This window comes from Aythya ferina, assembly GCF_964211825.1.
Source record: "Aythya ferina genome assembly, chromosome: 15".
Taxonomy (NCBI): domain Eukaryota; kingdom Metazoa; phylum Chordata; class Aves; order Anseriformes; family Anatidae; genus Aythya; species Aythya ferina.
This window is the reverse complement of record NC_140314.1, coordinates 9,015,708-9,042,608: the sequence shown is the minus strand read 5'-3', so window position 1 is coordinate 9,042,608 and position 26,901 is coordinate 9,015,708. Positions and strand designations below refer to the sequence as shown.

The following is a 26,901-nucleotide window of genomic DNA, read 5'->3' as shown; positions in this document are numbered from 1 at the left end:
AAAAAAAAATTAAAAAAATGGCAATTTCCATCTCAAATCTTTAAGGAACATGAAGTCCATTCCCTAAAATACGGGGACTGGATCCTAGTGTCCACCACTGCTGTGCAACCCTGCAGAGCGCTGCCCCTGGGGCATGAGCTGGAGACCAGATTTATTGGCACAGCACGGTGTGGGGCATCAGCTCGCCCTCACCCAGCCTCGCAGCACCCTCTGCTGTCCCCAGCCTGCTGCTGTCCCATCATCAGGTACCATCGGGGACTAACCCTGGTGAGGGCAGAAAAAAAGAACGCTGATTCAGAGCAATAAATACATTTCTTGAACATCATTTATCCTTGTAAACAACCTATTAATGTATATCTATGGGTGGCACTTTTTACCCACTTTTTTACCCAGTTAGTAAGGGAGGGGAGTTTTCTGGCATGTGGAGGTATCTCCTAAGGAGCTTAAAGCTCTGGGTAGCTTCTGAATGAGTTTATATTCTTAGTAACTTCTATGTTTTAGGGTAATCAGAACAGCCTAAGAATATTTGATAATGAGTCATGAACACATTTGAAATCTCTTAACGTACAGTGGTGAATTTTCTAGTTAAAATGAATGCTTCTTAAGCCATTATCTCCAAGTAAGCGGAGATTTCATGTCTCTCGTGTGTAACCAATGGGCGTGTGCATGTGCTGTTTTACAGATACTATCCCATGGGCCACCCAGTTTCCGTCCACCTTTACTTCCTTGCTGACCGTTTCCAAGGTTTCCTAATTAAACACCATGCCACCAACCTGGCTGTCAGCAAACTAGAGACTTTGGAAACATGGGTAATGCCAAAGAAAGTCTTCAAGATCGCAAGTCCACCCAGCGATTTTGGAAGGTTACAGTTCTCAGAGGTGAGTATTCATAGCCACCCAAACGATTGCATGCTAGCTCAGCAGCCTTTGGAAATCATATTTCCATGTAATTTTTAGCTCAGAGTGGCTCTGCAGTGTAGTGCACAGCTTCTTTTTTAAAGGCAATACTGCGGTGAACCCTCACTTCTTACGTTACCCTGAATATTCTCATTCCTTGCTGACAAACTGAAGGTGTTTACTGTTGTAAAAGGGGCTCAGAAACTTAAAAGTTTTGTGATTGTGATTGTTACGACTGCTGTGAAAGATACGTGGGAGCTGAAAAATGTGATGTTTCTGCAGCTCCAGATGTGAACAGGGATGTGGTAAGCATTCCTCTCAAGAATATGCTGGGGGGAAAAAAAAAAACATACATAAAGCTAGTGATAGGCAGCAGTGCCACATATGAGTATAATATTGATACTGTAACATGAAAGAGAAAATTATCACAGCAGTGGATGAGATTTCCCACAAATCCTGTTATTTCTTGTAGGGAGTTGTCTCCGCATCTGACGTACACTGTAAAAAGTGTACCCTAAAATACATCAGGAAAGTTGACCACTAATAGGACCTGACATCTGTGTTCTGTTTTAAAGATACAGCTGTCTGAGCAGTTAATTTCGTGATTTTTCCTGTTAAGCCACAAATTTCAATTAAGGCACAAAATTGATTGAACAAATGCGTTCCAGTCATTATGGCCAAGTCCATAAATTACCGTCTTCTTGGGCAATTAAGAAATGCCTAGGTAGGATTCAGTGTTTTGGTGTGCATGGCAAATCCATGACATTAATGTGCCATTAAAGAGATGGATGGAAGGTGTGTTTCGTTTATCAGTGTGTCTGATGGTAGACTTGCCATTTCATGCAGTGATAAATGATCATACAGGCTTTAATTCTTGTGATTTGTAGGAGTACTTCTGCTGTTTATTTGATACTTTTAATCTCGCCTTCAGCCTGATGCCTGCTCTGAATCTTTCTTTCGAAAGCAACTGGGCTGGCAGCAGGAAGAGTTTTTTCTAATTGCATGATCAAACCAAATACATTATCTCAGTATTTTAGAACTCGAATAAAAGTATTTAGAAAGATTACATCTGACTTTGTTTCAGGTGTAGGGAGGACGCAATCACGGGATCAGAATTTACTCACTGGCCACTTGCCCGGTTCCCCCTTTTCCCAGGGCATTAGAACCAAACCTTTTTTCCCCAAACGAGCCCTGCAGCAGCCACGAGCCTGGCCCACAGATGTCCTGGAGCAGCAGTGCCCAGCATCAGTCTCCCCTGATGAAGCAGCAGCAGCATGTTGGTTGCTTTGCTTGCTGCTGTGCTGTGCTCACAGCTCTGCCGAGCGTGGTGTCTTGCAGGGAGGATGCCCGAATCCCACCAGGCTAATGAGCCAGTCCTCATGGCCTCATGGACCACGGCTGGTCTGCAGACAGCCCTGTGTGGTCTGCTGCTGCAGCGACGCTGTGTGAGTGCAAAGCATGGGGAGGATTTAATCACCTCTCAGCTTTTTTCAGGCTGAGGAAATGTTTTCTTCCATTTAAAATCTGTGAAAACAGTTTTGGTGGCTGCTTACTTGTTTTCATTATTTTTTCTCGCCTAAACTCATGAATGGTCCCCTCCTTTCATAGATGATTCATATTTTAAAAGACCAGGAGGTGCAAAGTCAATCATTTAATTTTTTCTTAATTGTTTATTTTACTTTCTCCCTTACCTTGGCCTGCAGTCATCTCTGCCTCTGAGCCAAATTATTCTCTCAGATACCCTGGTATAAATCCAGCATTAACCTCTTCAGCTTCAGTATGGCTGGAAAGCCTCTCTGCTGCTGCTGCTAATTAAAACGCCACTTCCTTGTCAAAGTCCAGCCAGTGTAAAGCAAATTTAGCTGTTCGGCTAAGATGAGGGCACCAATGTTTAGCAGGTTAAACACCAGAAAAGAAACGTAGGATTTGAGCTTATTGAGACATAAAACTGCTGTGTTTTTTTCAACAAATTTTATCCTATAATCTGGCAGAAATTTAAAATGGAATGGAGGTGTTTGGGCTGGGAGCTTTTTCCCTCTCCCAGCTCACACCAGTGAGACCAACCAGGAAAAGCACAAATACACTGAACATGCTCCTGGGTGTATTTGTGATGCTGAGACACAACCACAATGGCAGCAGAGATGATAGGGTCTCTCCGAGCAGGAGTCAGCCCTTCCTGCACTCTGCTCCTTGGCTTTGCTTCTCACATTTACCGTCTTGGCCAGGGTTTTTCACCATACGTCCCATAAAGGTCACCTCAAAAAATTAGCTGGCTGGGCTTCCTAACAGGCCACTGGGGTTAATAACTGTTTGAACTGCACAAGGCTTCTGCACTCATTCTTGGGCTGAGAAAATAAAATGACATTACAGGAAATCCAAGAGAGAAGATTTCCAATCATTATCTCCTTTTCTTTTAGAAGTTCCCACATCTCCTAACATTGGCTTGCACATAATGCTCACACTATGTATCCTGTTAGTCTGGATCCATGATAACTGCTACATGGAAAACAGAAGATTGATTCGCTGTAGAGCACTAGTCTCAGCTCAGAGTGTATCAGTGGAACACTAAGTTCATTTCTGGGCTTGTTAAGACTTGTGATTCATCACAGAGAATAAAATAAACTAGGTGGCAGGCAATTAGTGTGCATTGTGTGAACCTAATGGTCCTGTTTGTGGTGAGCAATGAGACACAAACCCATAATCAAGGCATAATTTATCTTGGGAAAATTTTATCTTGGGACTGAACAGAGATAGAAACAGGAGTTTTAAGCCAGTGAGCGAGTTCCAGCTTTCCAAGCATACCCCGTGCTCAGTGCCTGCTCTTGAAGCCCAGAATAATGGTGATTAAAATAATGATGTGGAAAATGTTGGCTTCTCTGCCACATCCCTTCGTATTTTATCAGTTGTTCATTACTGCTCGATTCCAGCCCGTACTTTGTGCATTCCATTTGAAAGTGAAAGCCTACTTAAAATGTTTTAAGGGGCTATGAAAAATACTATAGGACTGTAGTATCTTTTGGCCTGTAAAATCAGACAATTCAGTACCAGGGACTCGGCTGTGTAAAGTTCAAGAGAAGAGGTATAAACCTCTGAGTAGTGCGTTAAGTAAAATTCCTTTTAAAATACTGTGCTTCTAAAACCAGCTTGTCCTGCAAGCTGCGCAGCATGAGAAAACAACTGGTAATAAAGGGCAGGCCCTCTAAATAGATGGTGAAGCTCCCTGCCTTTCCTTCCTCTAGTGTCCTGTGGCCCTCCGTGAGATGGCAGGGGTGCTCCTGCCACATCCTTCAACTTTTTCTTTTGGGGTTGCAGCTGAACAGACCTGTTTGAAATCAGTAGCAGCCACTGAGAATGTGGACTCCCTGCCCCAGCTCCCTTCTTGGGACTAACACCGCTGTTTGATGCTGGTGAGGATAGATCTGTGTGGAGTTTCTTCTCACAGAAGGCAGGCGTCTCTCTGCTGGTGAAAATCATTCTCAAAGACGAAGGCTGGCAGTACTTCCTAAAAGTTGTTCTAGCTTGAATTTCTTCAATGTCTCTAGAAAATCTCGAGATAGCAGGAGTTGAATAACATTATTCCCTTTCTCTTGAGGTTTGTGATCAGCCTTGCTTTAGAGGGGCTGCAGTATTCATAGATGAGACACAATCTTCTGCTTAGCTAGGCCTGATGCCATTTATTGCTTTGAACATTACTGGGATTGGTAAGGAAGCCTTTAGCATGTTTAATTCTGGAGGATGAAGTCATCTTTCTTAAAGGTAAGAAATACTGGGTATATTTCAGTAATAAATACTGGGTGCGGCACAAAAAGCTGTTCCTTACAGGGTTTTCTTTTCCCCAAGAGGGTGCGCATTTGTTGCACGTGTTGTGGCTTTATCATCTCCAGGTCTCCTGAGCTCCAGTAGGTGTGATACGGCCACACTCAGTGAGGGTCAGTGGAGTAGGTAATAAGATCTGGTCAGGAAATTTCCTTTCCGAACTTATTTCCATAAGCTCAGTCAGTCTTGTCAGGAGAGTTCGCACTGACAGCTCCTCACGGCAGTCGATGCTTGGGTCTGATAACTGGGCTATGCTGTCTAGTTGGATTAGCTGGCGTGCTAGGTGAAACACCTCCGAAATACCAGCCATTCTGCCGTGCTGATTGCAGAGTAGCAGAAGGCTCATTTTGTCTCTTACTCTGCAGTGTCATAGTCCTATAGGAGCAATTCATATAATGACAGATGGATTTGGGATGTTAGGTTTTTATTCCACTGGCCTTGTGGCTTTCTGCTAGTAGTCCTCCTGTAATTTGTCTGCCAACCACAGTGATTGGTCTAAAAGGGACTGGGAACTGGACAGCTTCCCGTGTAGAGATCAGTGGTAGCTGACATCAGGTAAGTGTTACGTTTTCCAGGTCTGGGGGATTTGGGCATTATGTTGGGACCAGTTATTCTCAACAGTTAAGGTGAAATCTAGCAAAAAGAGCTTTGAAGCAAATCGGCCACAATTGTTTGTCATGCTTCAAGGAAAGCAGAGTCCAGGGTCTCCCCATGCCCCACGGGAGGTGAAGATTAGGGACAAGGGCACTGGGGACATCTTTAATATCCTCATATGCTGAAAGAGAGGATCCTGTCTTTCTGTGCCCAGTACTCCAGAGATCACTTAAGAGACTCCAGTGGTTTCTGTGTAGGGAATAAGTCAACTCATAGGTCATCTGTGCTGATTGGAAATTAACGCCAAAGAACACCCGAAGGGCTATGAGAAATTTTGGTACCAGGCTGCTGAAGACATCGGTATGATTCTCCAAGGAACGACATCGGATGTCTGCTTTCCAAAAGGAGGCAAGGGGTTCTGCTCTTTCCTTTAAATGAGGTCACTCAAAAATCTTTTTTGATACTGATTACTTTTGATTTGAGGTCACAGGATCGGGACCTCATGGGACAAGGAAGATGATGGGTACTTTGTCCAAAAGCAATAGGCAACCTTCAGTCCTGTGGTCCACTCTGTTTTCTTTTGAAGAATTTATGGAACTGGTCTGTTAACATTCAACCTCATAAGCACATGCTAGATACAGTGCTAAAATAGTTAAAAAAAAAAAAAAAAAAAAAAATCTTTCAGTTGGCCTAAGAAGGCCAATTTACTATGTTTTTGTGCTATCTGTTTACAGATGTGTTTTTTCAGTAGTGTACAAGTGTTTAATGGCAACAGCTTGTAAATTTGTATCATCACATGGGTTATGGGTGAACGATTAAAATTCTTATAAAGAACATTGAAATATGAAAGCTGCTAGGAAAAGGAAAGGTCTATTAAATATTTACACTAGATTGTGAATCAGCTGCTTTACTGTTAGTTAGAGAATAAATAAAAAACAACATCACTGTTTTGACAGTAAGGAAAGAGTTTACCGGAAATAACCTCCCGCATCAGGGAGGAAGGGGGTGCAAGGAAGCAGCATCTCATGTATATGTTGTAGCAAAGGACCCAATGTGACTTGTCCTAAGGCAGCAAATGCTCTTCCTTGCTCTTAGCAGTAGCTGGGTAGCTGCCTCTAACGTGTATTATACGTGTTGCTGACACAGCAGATGAGGGTCATATGCACTGCTATGTCTGTGTCCAGTCACTAGGCTTGGTTCTTCAGGGACTACTTCCATGTGAGGAGAGCTGCTGTAACTGGTGACGCCACTCCTACCATGGAAAAACATCTATATCAATCAGAAGTGGGCAAATGGACAAAAAAAAAAAACAAAAAGCCTCAATTTCAAGTTTACGTCATATTTGTATCCCTTGTGAATGTCATTTGAGAAATACGATTTGTGTGTCCGGAGAGCCCTCATGTGACACAAGGGTCTCAGATGCTTGCAGAGATGATGTCAGCAGCAATGTGGTCTCTGATTTCAGATCGGCACCGAGTGGGACGCCAAGGAAAGGCTTTTCCGCAACTTTGGAGGACTCCTTGGGCCAACAGATGAGCCAGTTGGCATGCAGAAATGGGGGAAGGGCCCCAACGTCACCGTTACTGTCATTTGGGTGGATCCAGTCAATGTAATAGCAGCAACGTATGATATTCTTATTGAATCCAGTGCCGAATATACTCACTACAAACCACCTTTGAATTTGCCCCTGCGACCCGGTGTCTGGACAATAAAAATTCTGCACCACTGGGTACAGGTAGCTGAAACCAAATTCCTCGTCACTCCTCTCACCTTCTCAAATCGGCAGCCTATCAAACAAGGTAAGTTTTATTATTTGGTAGAGGAATAATACAGTTACTGTGTCTGTATTCACTGTAAATGCTGTTGGTAAAAATGAAGTAGCACTGCATTGGAAACAGGGAAAATAAGGGAATATTATAAATAGTAAATCAGAAGAATTTATTGCACCAAGACAGGCGAAAGTGTCTGTATCCAGTCTGTAAAGCACAGCCACTTTGAACAAAAAGCTATTTATATCTGTAAAATACGCACAGTTCAAAATGCAGAGAAGTTCAGACTCTCAGTAATCATAAAAGCCATCACTTAGAAATAGGAAGAAAAATGGACCTTTCTCTGAAGCTTTGCATTTGCATTTGCTCATAAAGAGTTACAGATGTTTCAACTGCTATCTTGACAAAGTCTGTGTGTTTAATGATAAACAACTTTAATATATGAAATCCTGGATTAGTCAGAATTACCCTCGGCCGGAGCTACCTGACAGGTTGTCAAGTACAGGCACTCACTTTTGCCTGATACCTGCCAAAAACTGCTGTGTACATGCCAAACACTCGTGTTACAGAAATACCTATAAATGCAGCAGTCCTGGTAGGTGCAGTTTCAGACCCAGGCTTCATTTTTTGAAAGAAAATGTTTTCTTCCCTGCAGCAGCAGCACTGAGCCATCCTTGGGCTGCCAGCATATGCAGACCTCCAGCCCCTGCGTCATTTGAGTGCCTGGCTCTTCAGCCAGTACCAAGCACCTTGGGCTGTGAGAAGAGAGAACATTTTGTAGCCACACCTGTTTTCTTATTCACTAAGATCAAAACAAGTTTGTTGCTAGGAATATCTTTACCCTTCTGCTTAACATGCTCGAGTGCTTCCATCTGCCTAATATTAATATTCATAACTTTAGACATCTTAAAGTTGCTAGATACATGAATGATCCTATTAAGTTTTCAGAAGTTCTTCTTCCTGACAAGGCAGCAAATAAACTGAGTCAGGCATTTACCTTCCAGCATAACGTGCTGCTTCTGTAATGCAAACACCACCAGACAACTCCTGAGAGCTAATGCAGCCCTTATCTTGCTCAACAGGAGTCTGATTCTACACATTTCTCACCAGAACAGCTAACTTACTGATTTCTTCTTCTAACATTTGGTGGCATCATTTCTTAAGCAGAAACTAAACCACGGACAACCTGCTGCTGTTATTAGGTAATAGACAGTGATACATTTTGAAGGAACACCATGTGTAGGAGAAATAAGTTTTTTAAGTTTGAGGCAACCTACTTCTAAGCACAGCTGTTACTGACTTGTCTCCCGTAAATAATGAATTCCATGTTCCTTGCTAATTTAACAGTTAAGGCATAAGTTGGATTGAAAATGTGGCACACAGCCAGCAACCTTGCTGCTTTCTGATACAATGGGAGAATGCAGTGGAAAGTTGAGTGTGTCTCAGACTTCAACTGGGAGTCCACACTTAATGGTGTAAAGCGAAAAGTGTCTTTGGTCCAAACTCTTGAGTCTCAGATAATTCCACTGATACTATGGAGCCACTCCGTATTGCCACATATAACAAAGAAAAAGTTGGCACATCAGTTGACCAGGAGAAGATCTGGCTCATATTTGTTGTTAAAGAGCCCTATTCATTCACATGGCAATGAGAATCTGCTATAGGAATGAAATACAGAGCTTGGGAACAATATTATCTAGGGAAAAACCCTCAGCAGTGATTTGCTACTGATGTTGGGATGCATAATCTCCATGTGTCTGAGGTATGGAGGTAAAGGAGAAAATGAATTACAGGGCAGATAGTGACACTCCCCTCCTGTTAGAATTATATTTACAATGCAAATTTTTGGGTGTTTTGTTTGTTTGTTTTAAGGCTTTCCGTCTGAGTGACACTATTGTGCTCTGTGCTGGCAATTGTCATTTAGCTTTGATTTCCAGCTTTTGTCAGTTTGTCACCACTTTATTACTTAAATAGATTTTTCTCTGCCAAATAAAGGCATTGTGAGAGTATGACAGAAGAATTAGAACTTCTAAAAGAATAATTTCTGTTACTGTTGTAGATAATATGAAAGCTGACGAAATCTCCTAAAATGAAGGAATAGTATTATTGTCTTGTCCTAACACTGAAAATAAAACACACATCAGACTTAGCTGGGAGCTGTCAGCAGAAGAGAGGAGTATGCTTTAGTAGGGCTTGGTTTAGCATGTCGTTCTCCCCAACATCTTCTTTCACCCCCAAATAATAATAATAATTTAAAAAAGCTGTATAGCTCTTGTTAGAAAGGTCTCCCTTATAGGTAACTTGTTACTCCAGCAGCTTTTTTCATACCACTTTGCTTTATTTGTTTCACCATGATTAGGCCCAGTCTGCCTCATATACACCAGACATAGAAACTGGAGTCCACGTAGTTACATACATAAAAATCTGTGTTTTGTGCAAAATGTGTCCTTCTAAAAAATGTTTGCACAGATCTGACAGCTGCCACTAAACTCTTGTATCTGGAGAGCAAGAACATGACAACTATCACTGTATTTGCCAAACCACTGCATATCTACATGATTTCAGCACAGAGCACAAGGTAAAGTTGCTCATAATTTCTCAGCATCATGAAGGGAGCAACTTTCTCCTCTGTTAAGTAAACTGAAACATGTTCATTCCTGTATCATGACTCTTAAAATTCATGATTACAGTTTGAAATAAAAAAATTAATTCTGGGACAGCTACCAGCAAAGACACTTCATTTAGCAGTTAATAAAAACAGCATATGCAGCTAGTTTACTCATTTTTTATTCCCATTTATTTATTAATTTTGGCCTAGAGTCTGTGCATGCAAGTAAAACCAAGGAGGGAAATCAGGGACATTTTTTTTTTCTGTGATATTATGTCCAGATGTGCATAACTGACAGAATGTGAATTGTTTAAAAACAGGGACTCATTGCCCTTTACAAAAGCTAGATCTATAAAAGATCAGAGATCAGTTCTTATATGGTGTTTTTGAGCACACTTGGAGGTTTGGGATGTCTCCACAGTAAGCGAGCCTCCCAAAGCTATTTCAGTGGGAGGTTTGGAGTCCAATATTATCTATTCTTTCTTGCTCCTCTTTCTCTACCAGGCATCCAAACCTGGGCCTGTTTCTCTGAGTTCTGTCAGGGATCAGTTTTGCCTTTCAGCAGACCCTTCTGGCTCAAGAGTGCCTTCAAGTGTTTGCTTGGTTGGGGATAATGGAGAAAGAAGGGGAAAAAAGAGGGGGTGGAGCACATGAACGATGTGAATTTGCCAGGTAACTCATTTGGAGAAATCAGGTTCAGCTTCATTTGGTCCACCACTGTCTCCTTCCCCCTACATCCCTCACAGCCAGATTCTCTTTTCTTCTTCTAACTGGCGATTTCGGGGTTTCTCATCATATGGCTGAGTGTGTTAAAGCCAAGAACCCCGTGCTCACTGTAAGGACATGAGGGAGCTGCCAAGGACCATCAGGCTGCCCTAGGACTGCATCGTGCCAAGACAGAAAGGGAGTGTAACATGGAGGAGACAGAACAGGGAGAAGATGACTAGAAGATCACTAGCAGTGACTATACACTGGAACGGGGCTTTCTCACTGTCTGCTTTCAGCAGCATGAGTTAAAGAGCAGTTCAGAGGCTCAGTGTCCAGGTCCCCTGCACAGGGACTGGAGAGGCAGAAGCAAACAACAGGCATAATCCAGGCTGTTTAGCCAGCAGTTTTCAGACTCACCCGAGCTACCAAGTATATTTCAGTTCCCATGAAAACACAGCAAATTCAGTAGAGGCTGGATCTGCATCTCCATCATCTCCCTTTCCCACCCATTGGTGCCGTGCAAAGCCTGTGCAAAGCGCTCGTGCCAGGTGTGATCACACACAGCTCCTAGGAGCACAGAGAGGTGCAGGGAAAAACCCAAAGCAATTTCATTTTCACATTTGAGTTTATATTCATGGCAAAGTTTCCACGGTGATCTCCCAGCTGGAGTGATGCTAATGAGTTGTCACGCATTTACTGTATAGTACCTGTTTCATTAAACCCAAATAGGTTACTGTGAGCCAGTGGGCAGATTCACTTCTGGGGCAGATAAAGCCCCATACCTCAAGCCAATACCAAATGCTGGATTGAAAATAAATAATTAAATGAATTAAAAACTTCTTCCTTCAAGTAAAGAGGGCAGGGACAGAGAGCATCCTTTTCTTCCTCCTTCAGAGAGACCTTTCATGTTTGGTTCCTACCATGTTCACGTGCCCCTGATGTGGGGCTTCTGCTCCCTGCTGCCCCACCACAGGGCAGGGAGCCCCAAACCCCAGCTCCTGGTCCAGTGCCCTCCAGCTACAGCTTCCTCTTTCAAAGGCTTGACGGCATTAGCAGACATCCTATGATGCACACGCATCTCAAAAGCCTTTTAACCTAATCCATATTTATGGATCATCTTAATTAAGTATATACTGGGAAACCTTTGTTTTGCCGTTGGTTATTTGCAGTGGCTCAATCAATTCTAATTGCATCTATACAGATTATAAAGTGGGTGGCAACTTGTGTCAGAACTGCTGTGATTTCTTTAAATTAACCAGCTGTAACATGACATGTTCTTGATAAATGTAGTAATAGCAGCAGGCAGGCACATGGCTGCAGACAGTAGACATGCCCTGGAATCGTCATTTCAAGAAAAACCCTGAAGACAAGGATTTGCTTCGAAATTTAGTTCAGATCCAGTTGACAAGGAGTCGATTAGCTTCACAATGAGCAAATGCAGCACTGTCTTGTTTGCTGCAAGAGAAAACAAACCAAATGTCAATAAAAAAATTACCTCTTTGCCAGAGGGTTTCAACACGATTCAAGTAAAGAAATAAAACTGTATGTTCTGTGTTGCTTTTAAAAAAAACAGGTCTAGCACCTTAATGTGTACTAAGGTAATCACATTTTTCATTCCTTGGCCCACTCTCTGTCTAAACTCATTTGCTTTTTCTGCAAAATGAAGAACAAACCCACACAAAAATGCTGAAATCTCAGCCTGTGCAGCTGACTACAGGCTGTGTGTTCAGTCCAAAGAAGTTACACTAAGTAAAGTCGGTTGAGAAATGAAATGCCCTCCCAGAGTGAAGTGCAAACAAAAATGGGGGACAAAAATACCTTATTTTTTAAAACTGTAATTTAAAGTCTGTGGAGTATGTTTTTCACTGGTATGTCCTCTACCTCAAAGGACTATATGGATGTCTTTGTTATCAAAAAAAAAAAAAAAAGTGGCTTAATGTCTGCAATCCAGTTAATTTTGATTTCGTTGCTGTAACTGTGGAGTTTTCAGTGCATAAAGAAACATCTCATAGTGGTAAGCCTTACAGTTGTTAGTCTTTTTTCATGAGTGAGGACTGACGCTTCAGTGCTTTTTAAAGCCCAGTAGCTCCAGCCTCCCTTTGTGCAGTATTTCAGGGCATCTCCCCTGTCCCAGCCCAGCAGGTTATAGTCATGACTCTCTCTCTTTTTTTTTTTTTTTTTTTTTTTTAATCTTTAATACAAAGAGGAATCGCCCGCATCTCCCATAGCTTGGATGAGAAGCATGGGCAGTAAACAAGGATGAGAATTTATTACTTTCTCCTGCAAATTCTTCAACAGAGACTTAGAGGGTTCTGAGCTGAATCCTCAGAATTTCCTGTTGATGCATAGCTCTGCGCTCTGACTGCCGTTAAGTAGCTCCTCTGTAGGACGTGCAGATACCTAACTTCAGGTATTCGCTCTGCTGTGGGGACAGGCAGTCCCCTTCCAGTATTGAGTCAGGGTTTTGTAATTTGTTTCATATCAGGGAAGGACATGGTCTCTGTGTGCAGTGATGGCCCGTAACACACTGAAAAGCACTGTGGTTTGTCCTTACTAATACTATCCCCAGCTGTCTTTCCTTCTCTTATCTGCTGATAATATTTGTTGTTTTTCAAAAACCTTTCCCTTCATTTCAATGATGCACTTTTGCCATTGGCTCTGCGGGCACGTCCTTGCAGCACGGCTGGTTCTGGAGCAGAGCACAGTGGTCACTTGGTGGGGCAGCGCAAAGCAGCAGTGTGCTGGGGGAGAAGTCTGGCATGTCTGACACAGTTACAGCAACAGAGACACGGAGACATTCACATGTGTTGAAGATGCTGAGGTTATCACCCTTAGTTTTGCAAGAGCAGCCCCCTGATCTTATGCAGCAGGGGCCACAGAGAAAAGATCATCTGCTGCATCGCCAGCACTGGGTCCTACAGCTTCTGTAGGTTTCAGTCCTGATAATCCACGAAGTCCTGAAGCCGAGCAAGTTCCGCTTCATCCCATTATTTGTCTGGAAAAACATCTCTCTTGTTCCAGGCAGAAAACACATGCACAACAACCTTTAATTCAACAAGCTCTCTGAATTGCTGATTTCAATCAGATGATCCTGCTAGTAATGCCAACTCTTATTTGTTTGGGGATTTTTACTTATAATGTTCCTATTTAATTAATTTGTTGACAAACAGTCTTCCATATTTAATTACTTCCAAAGGAGGAAATTTAATCATGTGTACTTGTTCTGTTTCTTAAACTGCAATGCTCTGGCAGAGCACACTTCTGACACATGTACATGGAACAAACTCCTTTTGACTAGCAGTTATTCTGGATAAATAATTAAAAAAAAAACACACAAAACATTTAAAACAAAACTATAAAAGGTGGGTTTGATGAATGCAGGAACAGTTAAGCAGTGTATAATGGTGATGGGAATCTGCCGAACTAATTTAATTGGGGATTTGAAGTAATGGACTGGTGCAGTATTTAACATTAAAAACTTTGCAAATGTAACAGCAAAGCTCCAATTAAACGTCCCTTTTCCCTCTAAATAAATGTACTGATTTATTGCCAGTGCCTGGGATACTGTCCTCTGCGTGGAAGAAAGGGCTCAGTGTCAGGCTGCAGTGCAAGCAGCAAGGACATGTGGAAGGAATTGTAGACATGAATATGTAATTCCTGGCCTCTAAACGATATCTGAACCCAGTGGCTTTCCTAGCCTGGAGCGCCCTGAATGGGCCCTTTTTGTGTTTTAGACAGCGTGTGTGTTGGCAGAGCTAAACGTATCCTCTGTGCTGCCGGGAGCAAAGATGGTAAAGAGCTCAGCTGAGAACAGAAAGAAATGGTTGAAAATTTACTCCCTAGAGGCACTGAGTGAATATTTTTAGAGGGTCACATTCTGGTTTTATGAGTAGCACCGTAACCTACTCAAAGACCTTGAGAAGTCAGCGTGCCTTAGACGAGGGTGGTCAGACCCGCAGCATCCAGTTCTCTGAAGGTGTTATCACAGTCTGTCAGTGAGTTCTGCTGCAATATTACAGATTTGGGGTGACAATGTGCTGCATTTTGCTGAGGTAGAAGAGTTACTGTAAGAAAAGCAACTACAATGCAAAGAACCGTGTCATTAGGAAATGGTCTCGATCCATTATTCAGAGCAAGAGCTGGAAATACGATTGTCATTAGAGAGCACTTTCCCAGTGAGATTGGAGCACTTCCAGGAATGATGCTGGAGTTACACAGGTTTCATCAGCCACGTCTGGTCTGCTGAGGCGGTGTTGTCCTTCCAGTGCCAGGAGTGGTACCACACGGGTTTTGGAGGCAGATAGAGCTCATAAATGTTGTGACTTCTACAGCAGAGGAAGGGGAATCAGTCGAGAAGAAAAAATAGGCCAAGATCTCAGCTCTTTCTTCCAGACAAATCATTGATAGTACTTGAAGGTCTGTCTGCGGTTGGCAGCCTTCTCCTTCCAGGTCTCTTTGAACCAGTCCCTCATTTCAGTGTGGTCATCCATGGGCATCTGCAGAGGTAACTTCAGCTGAGCAGGGCATAGCTCCCAGGCTTCCTCTGCGGTGAAAGAAGCAAAACTAGCTTTTCCTGAGTGAAAAATGAGTTTCTTACAGGGAGCTGTGCATTGCTCAAGCTCCAGGTATGGACAGGAGCTTGTAGCGAGTGCCCTGCTGGGAAGCCCACGGGGCCGGGCCTGCCTTTCTGTTGTGCTGAACCCTCAAATCCTAAAGATTTTCTTTAACACACTGATTTTTGGGCTTATTTCTGCTTTTTCCAGAGGAAGCCTTGAAGTATCACAGCGGGCCTCCAAAGAATGCGTACATGGAGCAGAGCTTCCAGGGCTTGAACCCCGTCTTAAACATCCCTATCAGCGCCGCCCGCGTGGACCAGGCCAAAAGGAACGCGGCGCTGGTGGGCGCCCAGCTGGAGGCCTGGGTGGACTCGCTGGTGGGCAGCGTCTGGTCGGCCGTGGACATCTGCAGCACCGGCCCCACCGCCTGCCCCGTCATGCAGGCCTGCACACAGACGGCGTGGAGCTCCCTGAGCCCGGACCCCAAATCAGAGCTGGGCCCTGTCAAACCCAACGGGCGCTTGAGGTAGCAGCCGGTACGCCCTCCTGCGGCATAGGGTTTTAAAAGGGAATTTAACCTTGCTTCGTACGTCAATCTCACACCAGGTTTCAACTAAGGGAACATTATACTTTTTTTTGTTACATATCGCAATATAGTTCTTAAAAAAATAATAATAATTCCGACAAGGCCTTTGGCACTGCTCTCTCCATCAGCTCTGTCAGGAACGGCTTGGTTCGCTTCTGCTGTCCCGCCGGCCCCGGCCGCACGGGCCTTGAAGCAGTAGCAGCCATGGAGAGGGCAGTGAAGGAGCAGCTGCTGAAAGTGTTGTGTTTTTTAAATAAATTTGTCTGTACCTCTGCTGTTTCATAGGCTTTAATTATTTTGCTACCATGAATAAATCACAGCAAAATTCCCTTCTATTTATGCTTCCTGGGGAGGTTGGTTACTGCAGGCTATATCCCATATGGCCGCATTACTTTACAGAACATGAAATAATTATGGTACACCCTCATTATTTTTTGTTATATATAACACAAAGCAATTCTGGACTCAGCTAATGTCTGTTGTCATCCTAGTTAGGGAATGCAAGCTGAAGCAGAGACATTCAGATTACAGTCAGAGATTTTTCAGACTAATTTCATGCTGAACTCTAAATGGAACTGGTGTTTTGCAATGTTAGTCTTTCATTTCTCATGCGGTCAGGTTCAGGGTCTGGGTAGTAGCAGTATTATTTTAAAAGCCCAAGGAGCATTTTGGATTTCAGCCCTTTGAAATCCACAGGGTCTTTCTAAGCCCACCAGCACCTATGCATATTGCAGACTTCCTGCACAGCAAGTGTGTGTGTAAATTTGGGTAGGTTGGGCTGTGTTTGCTCACGCGTTTGCTGATGAGCCGAGCTGTTTTTTCTCAGGCAGCAGAGTTGCTCAGAACCAGTAAAATGGTGGCATTTGGCCTTTGTAGTTTAGAGATGGCAATTATTTTTATCAGTGGGAACAAGACTGGGACCTGAATCTGCAGCAACACATTTCTTCCCTATAATTGAGTAGCGGCTAATAAGTTTTAACACTAATTTCCTGCCTTGATCTCAGCTCTGCTAGCTCTTCATGAAGAAGGGCATTTTTAGGCTCGTCAGGAAACCTTGAAGGCTGTGCAGGACATCAGGGTTCCTGACCAAAGCTGGACATGAAAGAGCAACACCATGTTTCTCAGTGCTTTTGCTTTATTCTCTCAACAAACTCTACTCTTGTCTGTTTTCAGAGTTTCTAGCAGGCTGCACACTGTTTGAAATAGGCTTGTGTTGCATCATTTTAAGCTGCATTTTCTACAGTAGGAAAAAAATGTATTTACATTCCAAAAACTTTTTTAAACGTAGGTTTTATGTGCAAATTCATCTCCAACTGATGCGTTTTGCATTTGCATAAAACATGCACTTTGTTTCTGTTGCTGTGGTAATCTCTTGACCCAGAAAGGCTATTAGAAGCTATTGGGTTCACTAGGAAAAAAAATCCTTTTGATTTAATAAAACCAGGTATCTGTTTACCCTTCTGTGGGCATGTCTAACTTTCATTCCTGCTGATGAGAGTTAAGCTTCCACATCAGGAGGGAAATAAATGCTTAAATCATTCCGTAATCGCATCACACAGAAAGGTTGAATTCCCTTTTAAACAACACTTGCAAGATGACCGTGACACAGAGATCCCAGCGGCTTGTTCTATCTCTCTCCGTAGTATTGGTTTAAAGCTACTTGCAGTTTGCTTTGGACTTGAAATTGCAGTGTCAGCTGTGCTGGCATTAAGGCAGAGCATTGAAATGTTTATCTGGCATGAAAATGGATGCATAGAAGGAACAATTTAGGTATTTATTATTTATGTTTTAGTCAATGACTAATTAGTAGGTGCTGCTTTTGCAGCTTGAAGATTATGTTATCTTACTAACTGAAGCTGCCTTTATTAAGAAAAGGCCTTCCTCCCCTCACACTTCCCTTTCTTTTTTCCTTCTTGATCTCGACAGTCTTGAGAGCTGTAGTTTTAGGAAAGCTTGTAGAGAGCTGGTTGAAATATTTCAGTCAAAATAATGTTCCTGCTTTTCAACTGGCTCTGGAGGCCAGTGTGTTTAAAACCAGGGTTGCCAACAGGTTTATGTAATAGAAATACAGTGTCATTACTTACTCAGTAGGGTTTTTTTGTCGTTCTGTTTGTTTTGTTTTTTAACAGTGCTGATTGTGAATCTAACATTCCTTCATGAAGTGCAGATTTTCTGGGGAGTTCCAATCCTCATTATGAAATCCAGGGCTTTAGTCACATTGATGCAATGGCAAGTGCACCATTAAAGCCCTGCGGATCAAATGGAGAACATCATATTTAGGGCACACAATACAATTTCTTTAACAATCCGAGTCAATGATTGTTCTCAGTGAGACTGCTGGGGTAGTCGCAAAATCTTCAGTCTGTCTTGCACATAGGCATATGTATAAGGGTGCGCCCACACAACACATGCAGATAACTTGATTTTCAAATTTGATACCCTTTTATTCTTTAACAGAAATGTTTTAAGTGCTTTGTTGGTAAATTCTCGTTATTAACTAGATGAAGCAGAAGGTGACAGCAATCCAGTCTTTTGTGGCTAGAAGAAAATCTGCCATTTACGCGACTTAAAATGTAAGGCACAAATTATTTTGTTTTAGTTCAGAAAAGGAAAAGAAATCAAATGGTTGCTGATGCATCTATTTACACTATATGTTAGGTTTAAAATGTATATTTTTTTTAATATTACTTTGTTTTCTGAAAGACAAAAAGCATCTACACAAAGAAATTTTGTAGCAAGCTGGTACTCACAGCACGAGCTGTAGAACTGCAGAGGCTGGTCCTACAGCCCTTTCTCAGGCAAAATTTCTATGGAGCGCTGATTCTAAGTGAGGACTTCAGAGTCAAGTCCAACATAAATAAAAGGGGTGACAGTATCCTGTGAATAACTACTACATGTGTTTGAAATCATTAGAGGATGAGCTGCCATGTTTGGAACATCTTCTGAGCTGAGTGTCAGGTTTTGGCCGTAAATGACAAATTCTGCTATAGCTGTTAGTGTGCAGCCACAGACACATATGTCCTATAGGGACACTGTGTCTGAGTTGCAAAGTGCTGTAATTGTGCAGTAAAACCCACGGAAAGCCAGGCTTTCCATCAGGAATCAGAGCTTGCTCCAAGCTGTGGCTGTGGCAGTGCTGCTAAGAACGACGCTCTGCTAAGTGGCTTTTCTGGTTCTGAAATGGCAGGCACTTGGAGCCTGTGATGAATATTATATATTGTTAGAAGAGAATAACTTCACAGATCTTACATTTGGTGAAAAGGAGAATTCAGAGCAGGGACCACAGTTCGTACAAAACAAGCAAGTTATGCATCTTCATTTGAATGTGCTAGTGTTATTTTCCAATCACACTGGCTAGTCCTTGCTGAATAGGACTCCAACTGAAAGCCAGCTTTGATCAGAATCCCTTTCTGTGGCAAAGGGGTGTACTTCCATATGCACGCATTTGTCCTCTGTGTATAATGCTTTGCTCATTTAAATTCTGTGCCCATTCTGTGCGATAGCCATGTAACACTTCTGTGATCAATCAGTATTACACAGAAAGGAAATGTGGCAAGATGTAGAACATCTACATATATGATTTAATAAATTACATCCAAAGTCAGTCTTAGTGATATGCAGACCTGTTTATATGGTAATGTTAAGCCTTGAGGCTAATAGAAATAGCTCAAATGACAGTTTATTTTTAAGTGTGTCCAACTCTTTGATGACATTTGGACACTGAGTAGTCATATTTATATTTTCATTTTCTGATATTCAAATTTCTAGAATTAAAATTATGCCTTCATTTTTTGTGCTCTCAGCAAGCAGAGAATTTTAAGAATCCCTCCATGATGGCAAGTATTACACAAGGAAGTCCATCTGTGTCTCTGTTGCTAAGCCTTCATTATCACTAAGCCTAGAGATGCAGGAATGTGCATTTGTGTGCTACAAATTGACTTTAGCTTCCTAGGTATCAGCTTTAATGCACAATGCATGTACAGTTGTTTAACAGCAAATTAACAATGATCCTGCAGCACCTTCGGAAGGACCAACTAATGTGTGTTCACCTTCTGTTCATCTGCAGAGCTAACTGCAATACTAATGAAGCCTCAGTCTCTCTTAGCTACTATTACAGTGACCAGCACAGTGAAGTCAGTGAATCAGAACTGGAATTTTCTAAACCTGACTGAAGGGAGAGACACAGAACCACAGAATGGCTTGGGTTGGAAGGGACTTGAAAGATCATCTAATTCCAGCCCCCCTGCCATGGGCAGGAACACCTTCTGCTAGATCAGCTTGTTCAAAGCCCCATCCAACCTGGCCTTGAACACTTCCAGGAATGGGGCATCCACAGCTTCTCTGGGCAGGGTAAAGATAAAGAAGATGCTAAAACTTTGCAAAAGTTTCATAAAACCATGCTGCAACAATACTTTGAACAAACTGGGCAACTCTTCTGCACAGCAAGACTGAGAAATGCTGATACCATGAGATCTTAGTTTTGACTTCCCAGATAAAAATAAAACCAAATCCAGATTTTAATTGTGGCCAGACAATGAGGACCAACTTCTGTTGATTTCTGTAGTTCTCATCACAGCTGTCAGAGAACTGCCAGCTTGCTGCTGGCTATCACACCCTCCTTGTTGCTTTCCCAGATCCCAAGGCTTCGGGAGTTGGCCAAATTATACCTTGGCTGACTTCTTTGCTTTCCATTGGGCAGGAAGTTTTGTATTCATGTGAGCCAAATCCCTTAGGCTTCTTCAAAACCCCAAGCTGTAAATTGGAAAAGTTTGCTTTTCAGAGCAGCCTTCAGCCAGCTCAGTACTAACATACATGAAGGTGGCTGTAAAACTGACAGCGGTTCTCTCTTCCTGACTCTTCAGGCACAGATATTCAATATGTGTAACAGTAGGTCTGGTTAGTTCAGCAGCAGAGCAAGACTGACCTGGTAGAAAGTGGTTAGCAGCATTTCCTGTTGTCCTTAGCTTCAGTCTGGTAGCGAGAAGGTAATGATCTATATGTGCTTTCTTTTCAACTATTCATGGCCTCCAAGTTAGTCTTAGGGATTTGTAGCACATCGCCTTAAACTTAAACATGGCCTGTCAATGACAACTGAAAACATAACAGAGTCTTCCCAGACCAAACCCTCCAGCTTCTGCCAGCTCTGACAGCTCCAGGGCTGCCATCCATGGGCAGGGTACAAGCAGGTGTTGGAGGGACAGGACACTGCCCGTGCTGGGGGCCCAGGGGGGCTGCTGAGAACAGGGGGACCGGCCTGCAGAGGTCCCCGCAGAGGGCAGGCACTGCTGCAGCAGGCACAGAGGAGCCAAACAAATGTGAAAGAGGGTTAAGAGCAGCCAGGATGCTGTAGACAGTATCACAGAATCATAGAATATGTGGCATATAGATCCACAGCAAGTGTGGGAAGGATTTTGTAGGGAAATGCCTTTCTTCCTCTAGGCTATTCAAGGGCAAGTGTTCAGATTGGTAACTGGCCTTTGAAAGCCTTCACCACCACCACCAATGTAAGGAAAAGGAGAATCAGGCTGAGAGCATTTAAAATTGAGGCAATGAGGTCTTGCAGCCCATGTCACCCAGGACAACAGCAGCATTAGGCTTTTTGCAGTTGAGTGTGTTCTTGGCAGCAATTAACCCTCATGATGTGAGACTGCAGGTACCATGTTGATTTTGCTCCTTAATACTAACGACAGTGTATAGATCACTCTCCTCTCTTTGCTTCTGCCTTGGTTACCTTCTTTTGCTCATGGGTGCTATCACAGCTGCTACCTCACTGTGTCTGCAAACACGTTTACCTGATAACAACAAAAAAAGGTACCAGAAATCTCCTTGAACTGAATGTACAATCTATGCAAATTCTCTTTCTACTTTGTTAAAACCTAGAAGTATTACATGTAACCTTGCCAAATAAACAGCAAGATACTGTACAGGTGCCTCTGATAACAGAGTGACAATTCTAGGCGCGGTTCATTGCGCTGCATTTGTATATTGTAATGACTTTGCTTGTCTTTGGTTCTGTTGTAATTAACACCCTCGACTGAAACAATAGTAATCTATTGCTAGGGGAGCACCTTCAGTTTGCTGGGAATATTCTGGAGGAGGATGTCCGTGGCATTGAATTTTATTTTCTAGCTTATATCCAAAAGAAGGCACAGACCTACTGGCCAAAATTGGGATGGTGTTCCAGATTTTCGTTAGGTAAAGCCTGCTGGCTTTGAAGTGTCTGTTCCCATTGTGGCATCCAGTGTGTTGCCCCTTACAGAAGCCTTACTTTCATCCTTCCTAAATGTGGCCTTAAACCGTGTTAGAAAGTTAGGTGTTGTCTGTGTCTTGCTCACTCTTTCTGTTTGCTGTGGAAGGAATAAAAGGCACCTTGAGATTTCTATTACAGCTCAGTTGTGTTGCTGTCAGCTTACACTTCACAAATACAATAGAAATTGCTTACAAACGCAATCTTTAAGGGAAGAAAATGACCTTCCCTTTGGGCAAAAGGAAGGCTCAGACATTCATACAAACCTTAGGAAATTATGAGCTCTGTCTTTTGCAACTTATTGTAGATAAGGAAGGTGGATTTAATTACCTACAAAGTGCAAACTTAATAGCTTTTTATTTATCTTCAGACTGTAACAGGACAGATTGCTCTCAGATGCACAAGACAATTTCTGGAGTAATTTCACTCATTTTGACATGAGATAGTAGCATGCCTTTCAGAGTCATACTGGTAACTGGGAGAAGCTGTATTCTCTTTAATGGTTTGGTCTTAAAATCTGAAGAACATCACCACTTGGGGCCAGATTTTGAGTGATAGTTGGGAATCTAACAGTACACATAGAAGGCAGAGGAGTCTGGCTGTATCACCAGTCATAAATTCACTTCCAAACATCTGGCCTTTAGAGCCATGTCCAAAGGTTGTCAAAGTCAGCAGAAACCAAGGCCTTCTGCTAAGGCTTGGATGTGTTGGTTTCTTTAATGCTTTTTCTCCATGGAGAACTCTCATGTTTCAGTAGCACCAATATTCCCGGCAGGCTGCAGTGCTTTAGGAATCCCAAATCCTACCCTGTTCCAGTGTTCTGATGCATATACAACCCAAAGGCAACTGAGAAGGGTTTACATAGCAAAGAAGATTTGTGAAACAAAAAGTATTAATTCGAGTTAATGAAATGATTTTTCTGACTTTGTTATTTTGGTTTTGGTTTTGGTTGATTGGATTTTTGTATTGCCTAACATAATCCATAATAAGTTATTCCTATTCTGTCATTTTCAAAGACTGGTGGTAATATAGTTTTAAGAAATAACTATTTTGTTATAGATCATAATATGCATAAAACTGTACAGAAATATTTTGTAAGCTATTGAATAAGAAAAAAAAACACATGTATATACAGCAAAGTTTAAAAAAAAATTGGAAATTCAAATGGAACACACTGAAAGATGTAGATATTTTGCTATTTATTTAACGGAGTATTTTATGAGATATTGAAATGTCTTAAATTGACCGGTAATCAAAGTTCAAAGTCAGAATGCTTTTCTTGTAGTAGAATGTGATTTTCAGCAATTATTGCACTACCCCTTTTTGCACCCTTTTGTCTTTCATTTAGCAGAAAACAATGTGCCTTAGCTGTATTCTTTGTCAATGGGAGTTTGTTTTTTTGTCCAATAAAGCAATTTTTTTTTTTTTTTTGCAGAAAATGAAATGGATGTATTAAATACTGTATTATACCAAAAACACTGCAGTTGTACATAAATGCTTTCTGTCATACTGTGTTTTCAGATGCAGAATTTTAAAATAAAAAAAAAAAAAAAAGCTGTCTTTAGGAATGGATGTGCACACTGTGTTATTTTTAAACCCACTAATGGAAGTCTTTATTTAAAATAACTTTGCTATTTGATGTTCTTTAGGAGTAAAAATGGAACAAAGCACTACTGAGCTGTGATCCCAATGCTGATACTGTTATGCTTCTCAATAAGTCATTTCTTGGGCCTCATTTCCCAGCCATAGTAATTATGGAGGAAACTTTCACAGGTGCCTTTTGGAAATCAATTTTTGTTGGTCAAGCTGATGGCTTGCACATGCCACGGGACTAATGTCACCGTCAGGAGCGGCGTCAGGAGGCAGGGGCTGGGCACCACAGAGCTCCCAGCACCACTGACACCATGGGGTCGAGACGTGCAATCTTTTTAAACCAAGTTCTCCTTGTTTTCAATCTCAAATGACTCCTATAGGCAGAGGGGCAGAAAGGATTAACAAGGAGCCTGCCTTAGGTCTGTTTTCTAAAGGTCACCACCTACAAGGCACATTGGAGCAGTTTGTTCCATGCATCCCCAAAGTGTTCATCGTGCCAAAAGATGAAGGATCTGGCAATGGACATAGGAATAGGCAGCTGGGTGCAGGAACACGACCTAATGTTAGAGCTCCCTGCTTTTAAGGACAGCAAAATAAATGCCCTTTGCCTCTACTGAGAGGATGAGCTCAGAAAGACCATTTCTTGCCTAGTTCTCCTAAACTGGCTTAAGACCCAAACTAGCCATTGCCTAACGTTCACCCAGATGAACACTTAAATTTATTTTCTTACCCACAGGCTCCACTCTGATCACAGATTTTTTAAGAGCTGCTTTCCATAGATGTGCTGAGGAAAACCAGTTAGATTTTCTTATAAGGGTGATGGGTCTCTTTAGCATGGTCCTCATGATGTGTTGCAAGTTTGTCTCCTAGGGCTGCTTTTTGATGTGGGATGCCTGAAAAAAAAAAAAAAAAAAAAAATCCTTGATGACCTTCCAAAAGTCTCTGACACCATCAGGAGTCTGCGTGACTTCTTCATGCACCCCCAAGCAGTGCTGCAGGTTCTCTTGGCAGCCAGAGCTGCTTTTGATCTTGTGTTTTCTTTTCACCTGCTGTTCAGGAATTCCACTTTTTTGGCACTTAGATGCAATGGAAGAGGTCTGTTTAAACAGAGGAGGGAACACAGTGCTAATATTTTAGTCCTGGTACAAAGAAAAGATTTTTCTGCAGAGGGGAAAAAGAAAAGAAAAAAAGAAGACTGCTCTCAGCACTGAAGCCTGGTTTTATTTATAGATGGGCTAAGTATGCTGCTTTTTTTTTTTTTTTTTTTTTTTCTGGCTCATTCCTCATCCAGCTGCTAATGTTCTTGGCATGTTAAAAAAATAAAAGCTCAACCTTTGTTTTAATCATCTCCAAATGTGTCATTGGCCTGAATTAAAAAAAAAAAAAAAAAAAAAAAAAAAAAAGCTACCAGGTGTTCAAGTGTTTTGCTGTCTTTGTGGACTTCAGCTAGGATCTGAACGCTCTTTGAGGGTACGCACAAAAATCCCAGAAAGCATCAAGGAAAGGGCTGTCACAACGTCATGCTAACAGAGACATGTGGCACGAAAGAATACGTCTCTGTCTCACTGAGATAGTGTGATCACATTTTTTGCATCTGCCATGCCTAATCTTTCTTGATCATAATCAATATTTATATAGAGTAGAGCATGCTTAATTCACAATAATGACTCAGAATGCACTGCAGAGCAGTTTGCCAATAGGAAAGCACAGTAAACCACGTGCAACAGCGATTGCCTTGACAATAGGGCTTTCATTCCAGTGCCAGGATTTTTGACTTTTCTTCATCCATTACTAAAGAAAATGTAGCCTGTTTTCTAAAAAAAAAAAAAGAGCAAACAGTGATCCAGTGATCTGAGGCTTCACAAACACAAGCTGCTGCATTTCTGTGCAGTCTATAAATGATTAAAAAGTGGGAGATTCATGAGTTTCTACTATATTTAAAAAAAAAAAGACACACAAGAAATTGTTAATTGCTTTATGAAGGCTGAGCTTGGTCGCTGTGGTGCCAAATCAGCCCTTGGGCATGGTTTATGCCTTCACCTGGCAGCCCAGGGTTGTTCCGGGCAGCCCTCAATCAAAGTGGTCGCATGCCAGGTTCCCAGTGTCATGCTCACAGTCTCAGGCTTATTTATTAGGCTTATTTAGTAGTAATTAACATGATCCAGAAATGTGTTACTTTTTTTTAATTATTTTTTCAACTTAGTGCCTGGTCTGTGGCACATAGTTACAGGGGTTTAACACAAAGCACCTGCCCTGCAGCAGCGTTACCTGGGTTGACTGGGAAAGCACAGCTGGGAGGGGTCCTCACTGTCTCTTGGGTTACACGCCTCTCCCACCCACACCAAGAAGCAGCTCTGCACCTCCCAGCCACCACTTGTACCTTCAGTAATACTTACCACAAGGAGAATACCTAGGTTGGCTTCAGTCCCTGGGGGTCTGGATGTTGGGAATTTGCTGCTTTGCTGCCCAGCACTATATGAGCCACTTGCAGGGCTGCTTTTATTGCCACTGCCACTGAGTCCTCCTCCAGCTGGTAGCACAACCGTGATGGAGCAGCCCCTTCCCCAGGCATTTGGGTATTGCACCATGCAGAGCCTTTGCACCTATTGCACCAGGCAGGAGCAGTATTTCATTCATGTATAAATGAGTTAAACTAATTTACTCCTCTTCGTCTGCTGCTGTAATTTTTTTCCTAAATAGAACGTGCATAATAATAAAAGAGATTTCACTAGAAACATAAAGTACATTTTAATGTGATCTCATTTATGAAAGTCTATCACTGGGTACATATGGCCAGGAAATGAAAGTATTCTTATAACAGATTAATAGCCAAGATCAAATATTTCTAATAAAATCCGCCTATATGTGCTTTTAATTCCTTGCTACATTTAAATTTAAAAGGGCTTTTTTTGTGCATTGAAAGCAAGCCCCTGCCTGCCATGCCATCCCTGGTTTCCCATTACTGCTCACTGATGGCTTGCTTTCATCAGCAGACAACAACTCCATCCCTAGCCCTCAGAAGAAGAAATAACTCTTTGCCTTCAGGAAAAGTAAAAAAGAGGGGAAGAAGCAGGAAGACACCAGGACCTGTCGCATCACAGCAGCGCAATGCAACTGTGCCTGGCCCTGGCTTTTCTGCTGCAGCCTCCATGCACGTGTAGGAGTTTGCTGCCAGCCAAGGCACCTTCAATCTCCTGCAGTACAATGTCACGAAAAAAATCATGCTCTGAAATGCCCTTCCATAAGACAGCCTGTTTAAAAGAATGCTTTTTTTTTTTTTTTTTAAATGTTTTGTGTTTTTTTCCCAAAAAATTCCCCTTTTGAAGCTTTTTGTTCTGATTTAGTCCTTTTCTCTGCAGAGCCCACACATCCATAGGCACTGCCCCCTCCCGTCCCTCTCGGGGTGCCAGCACTCGGCTGCTCTCTGAGTCTGAGCTGCATCACGGTCCTTCCCCCTTACGTGGAGAAGTGTCGAATTAATTTGCTCAATCAATTAATTAGCATAAATTACACTGGTTTCTATACGAG

The 26,901-nt window shown here is 42.2% G+C and overlaps 2 protein-coding genes across 3 annotated transcripts in view; one reads left to right on the top strand and one right to left on the bottom strand.

Annotated features, from left to right (window-relative positions):
- Positions 1 to 15,813, top strand: part of XYLT1 (xylosyltransferase 1) — a 183,701-nt gene extending 167,888 nt beyond the window's left edge. For both annotated transcript variants that reach the window (XM_084536741.1, XM_084536742.1), the window contains exons 9-11: positions 683 to 878; positions 6,772 to 7,105; positions 15,155 to 15,813. In XM_084536741.1, the coding sequence (XP_084392867.1) occupies positions 683 to 878; positions 6,772 to 7,105; positions 15,155 to 15,477 (853 nt within the window). In that variant the 3' untranslated portion in view covers positions 15,478 to 15,813. The remainder of the gene's footprint in view (positions 1 to 682; positions 879 to 6,771; positions 7,106 to 15,154) is intronic.
- A 555-nt stretch (positions 15,814 to 16,368) lies between these two features.
- The window catches only part of LOC311445058 (uncharacterized protein), a 155,319-nt gene continuing 144,786 nt past the window's right edge, over positions 16,369 to 26,901 (bottom strand). The window contains exons 5-7 of the transcript XR_014698175.1: positions 25,770 to 26,065; positions 24,104 to 24,266; positions 16,369 to 17,782 (exon numbers count right to left, since the gene is read on the bottom strand). The gene's annotated coding sequence lies outside the window, so the exon portion shown is untranslated. The remainder of the gene's footprint in view (positions 17,783 to 24,103; positions 24,267 to 25,769; positions 26,066 to 26,901) is intronic.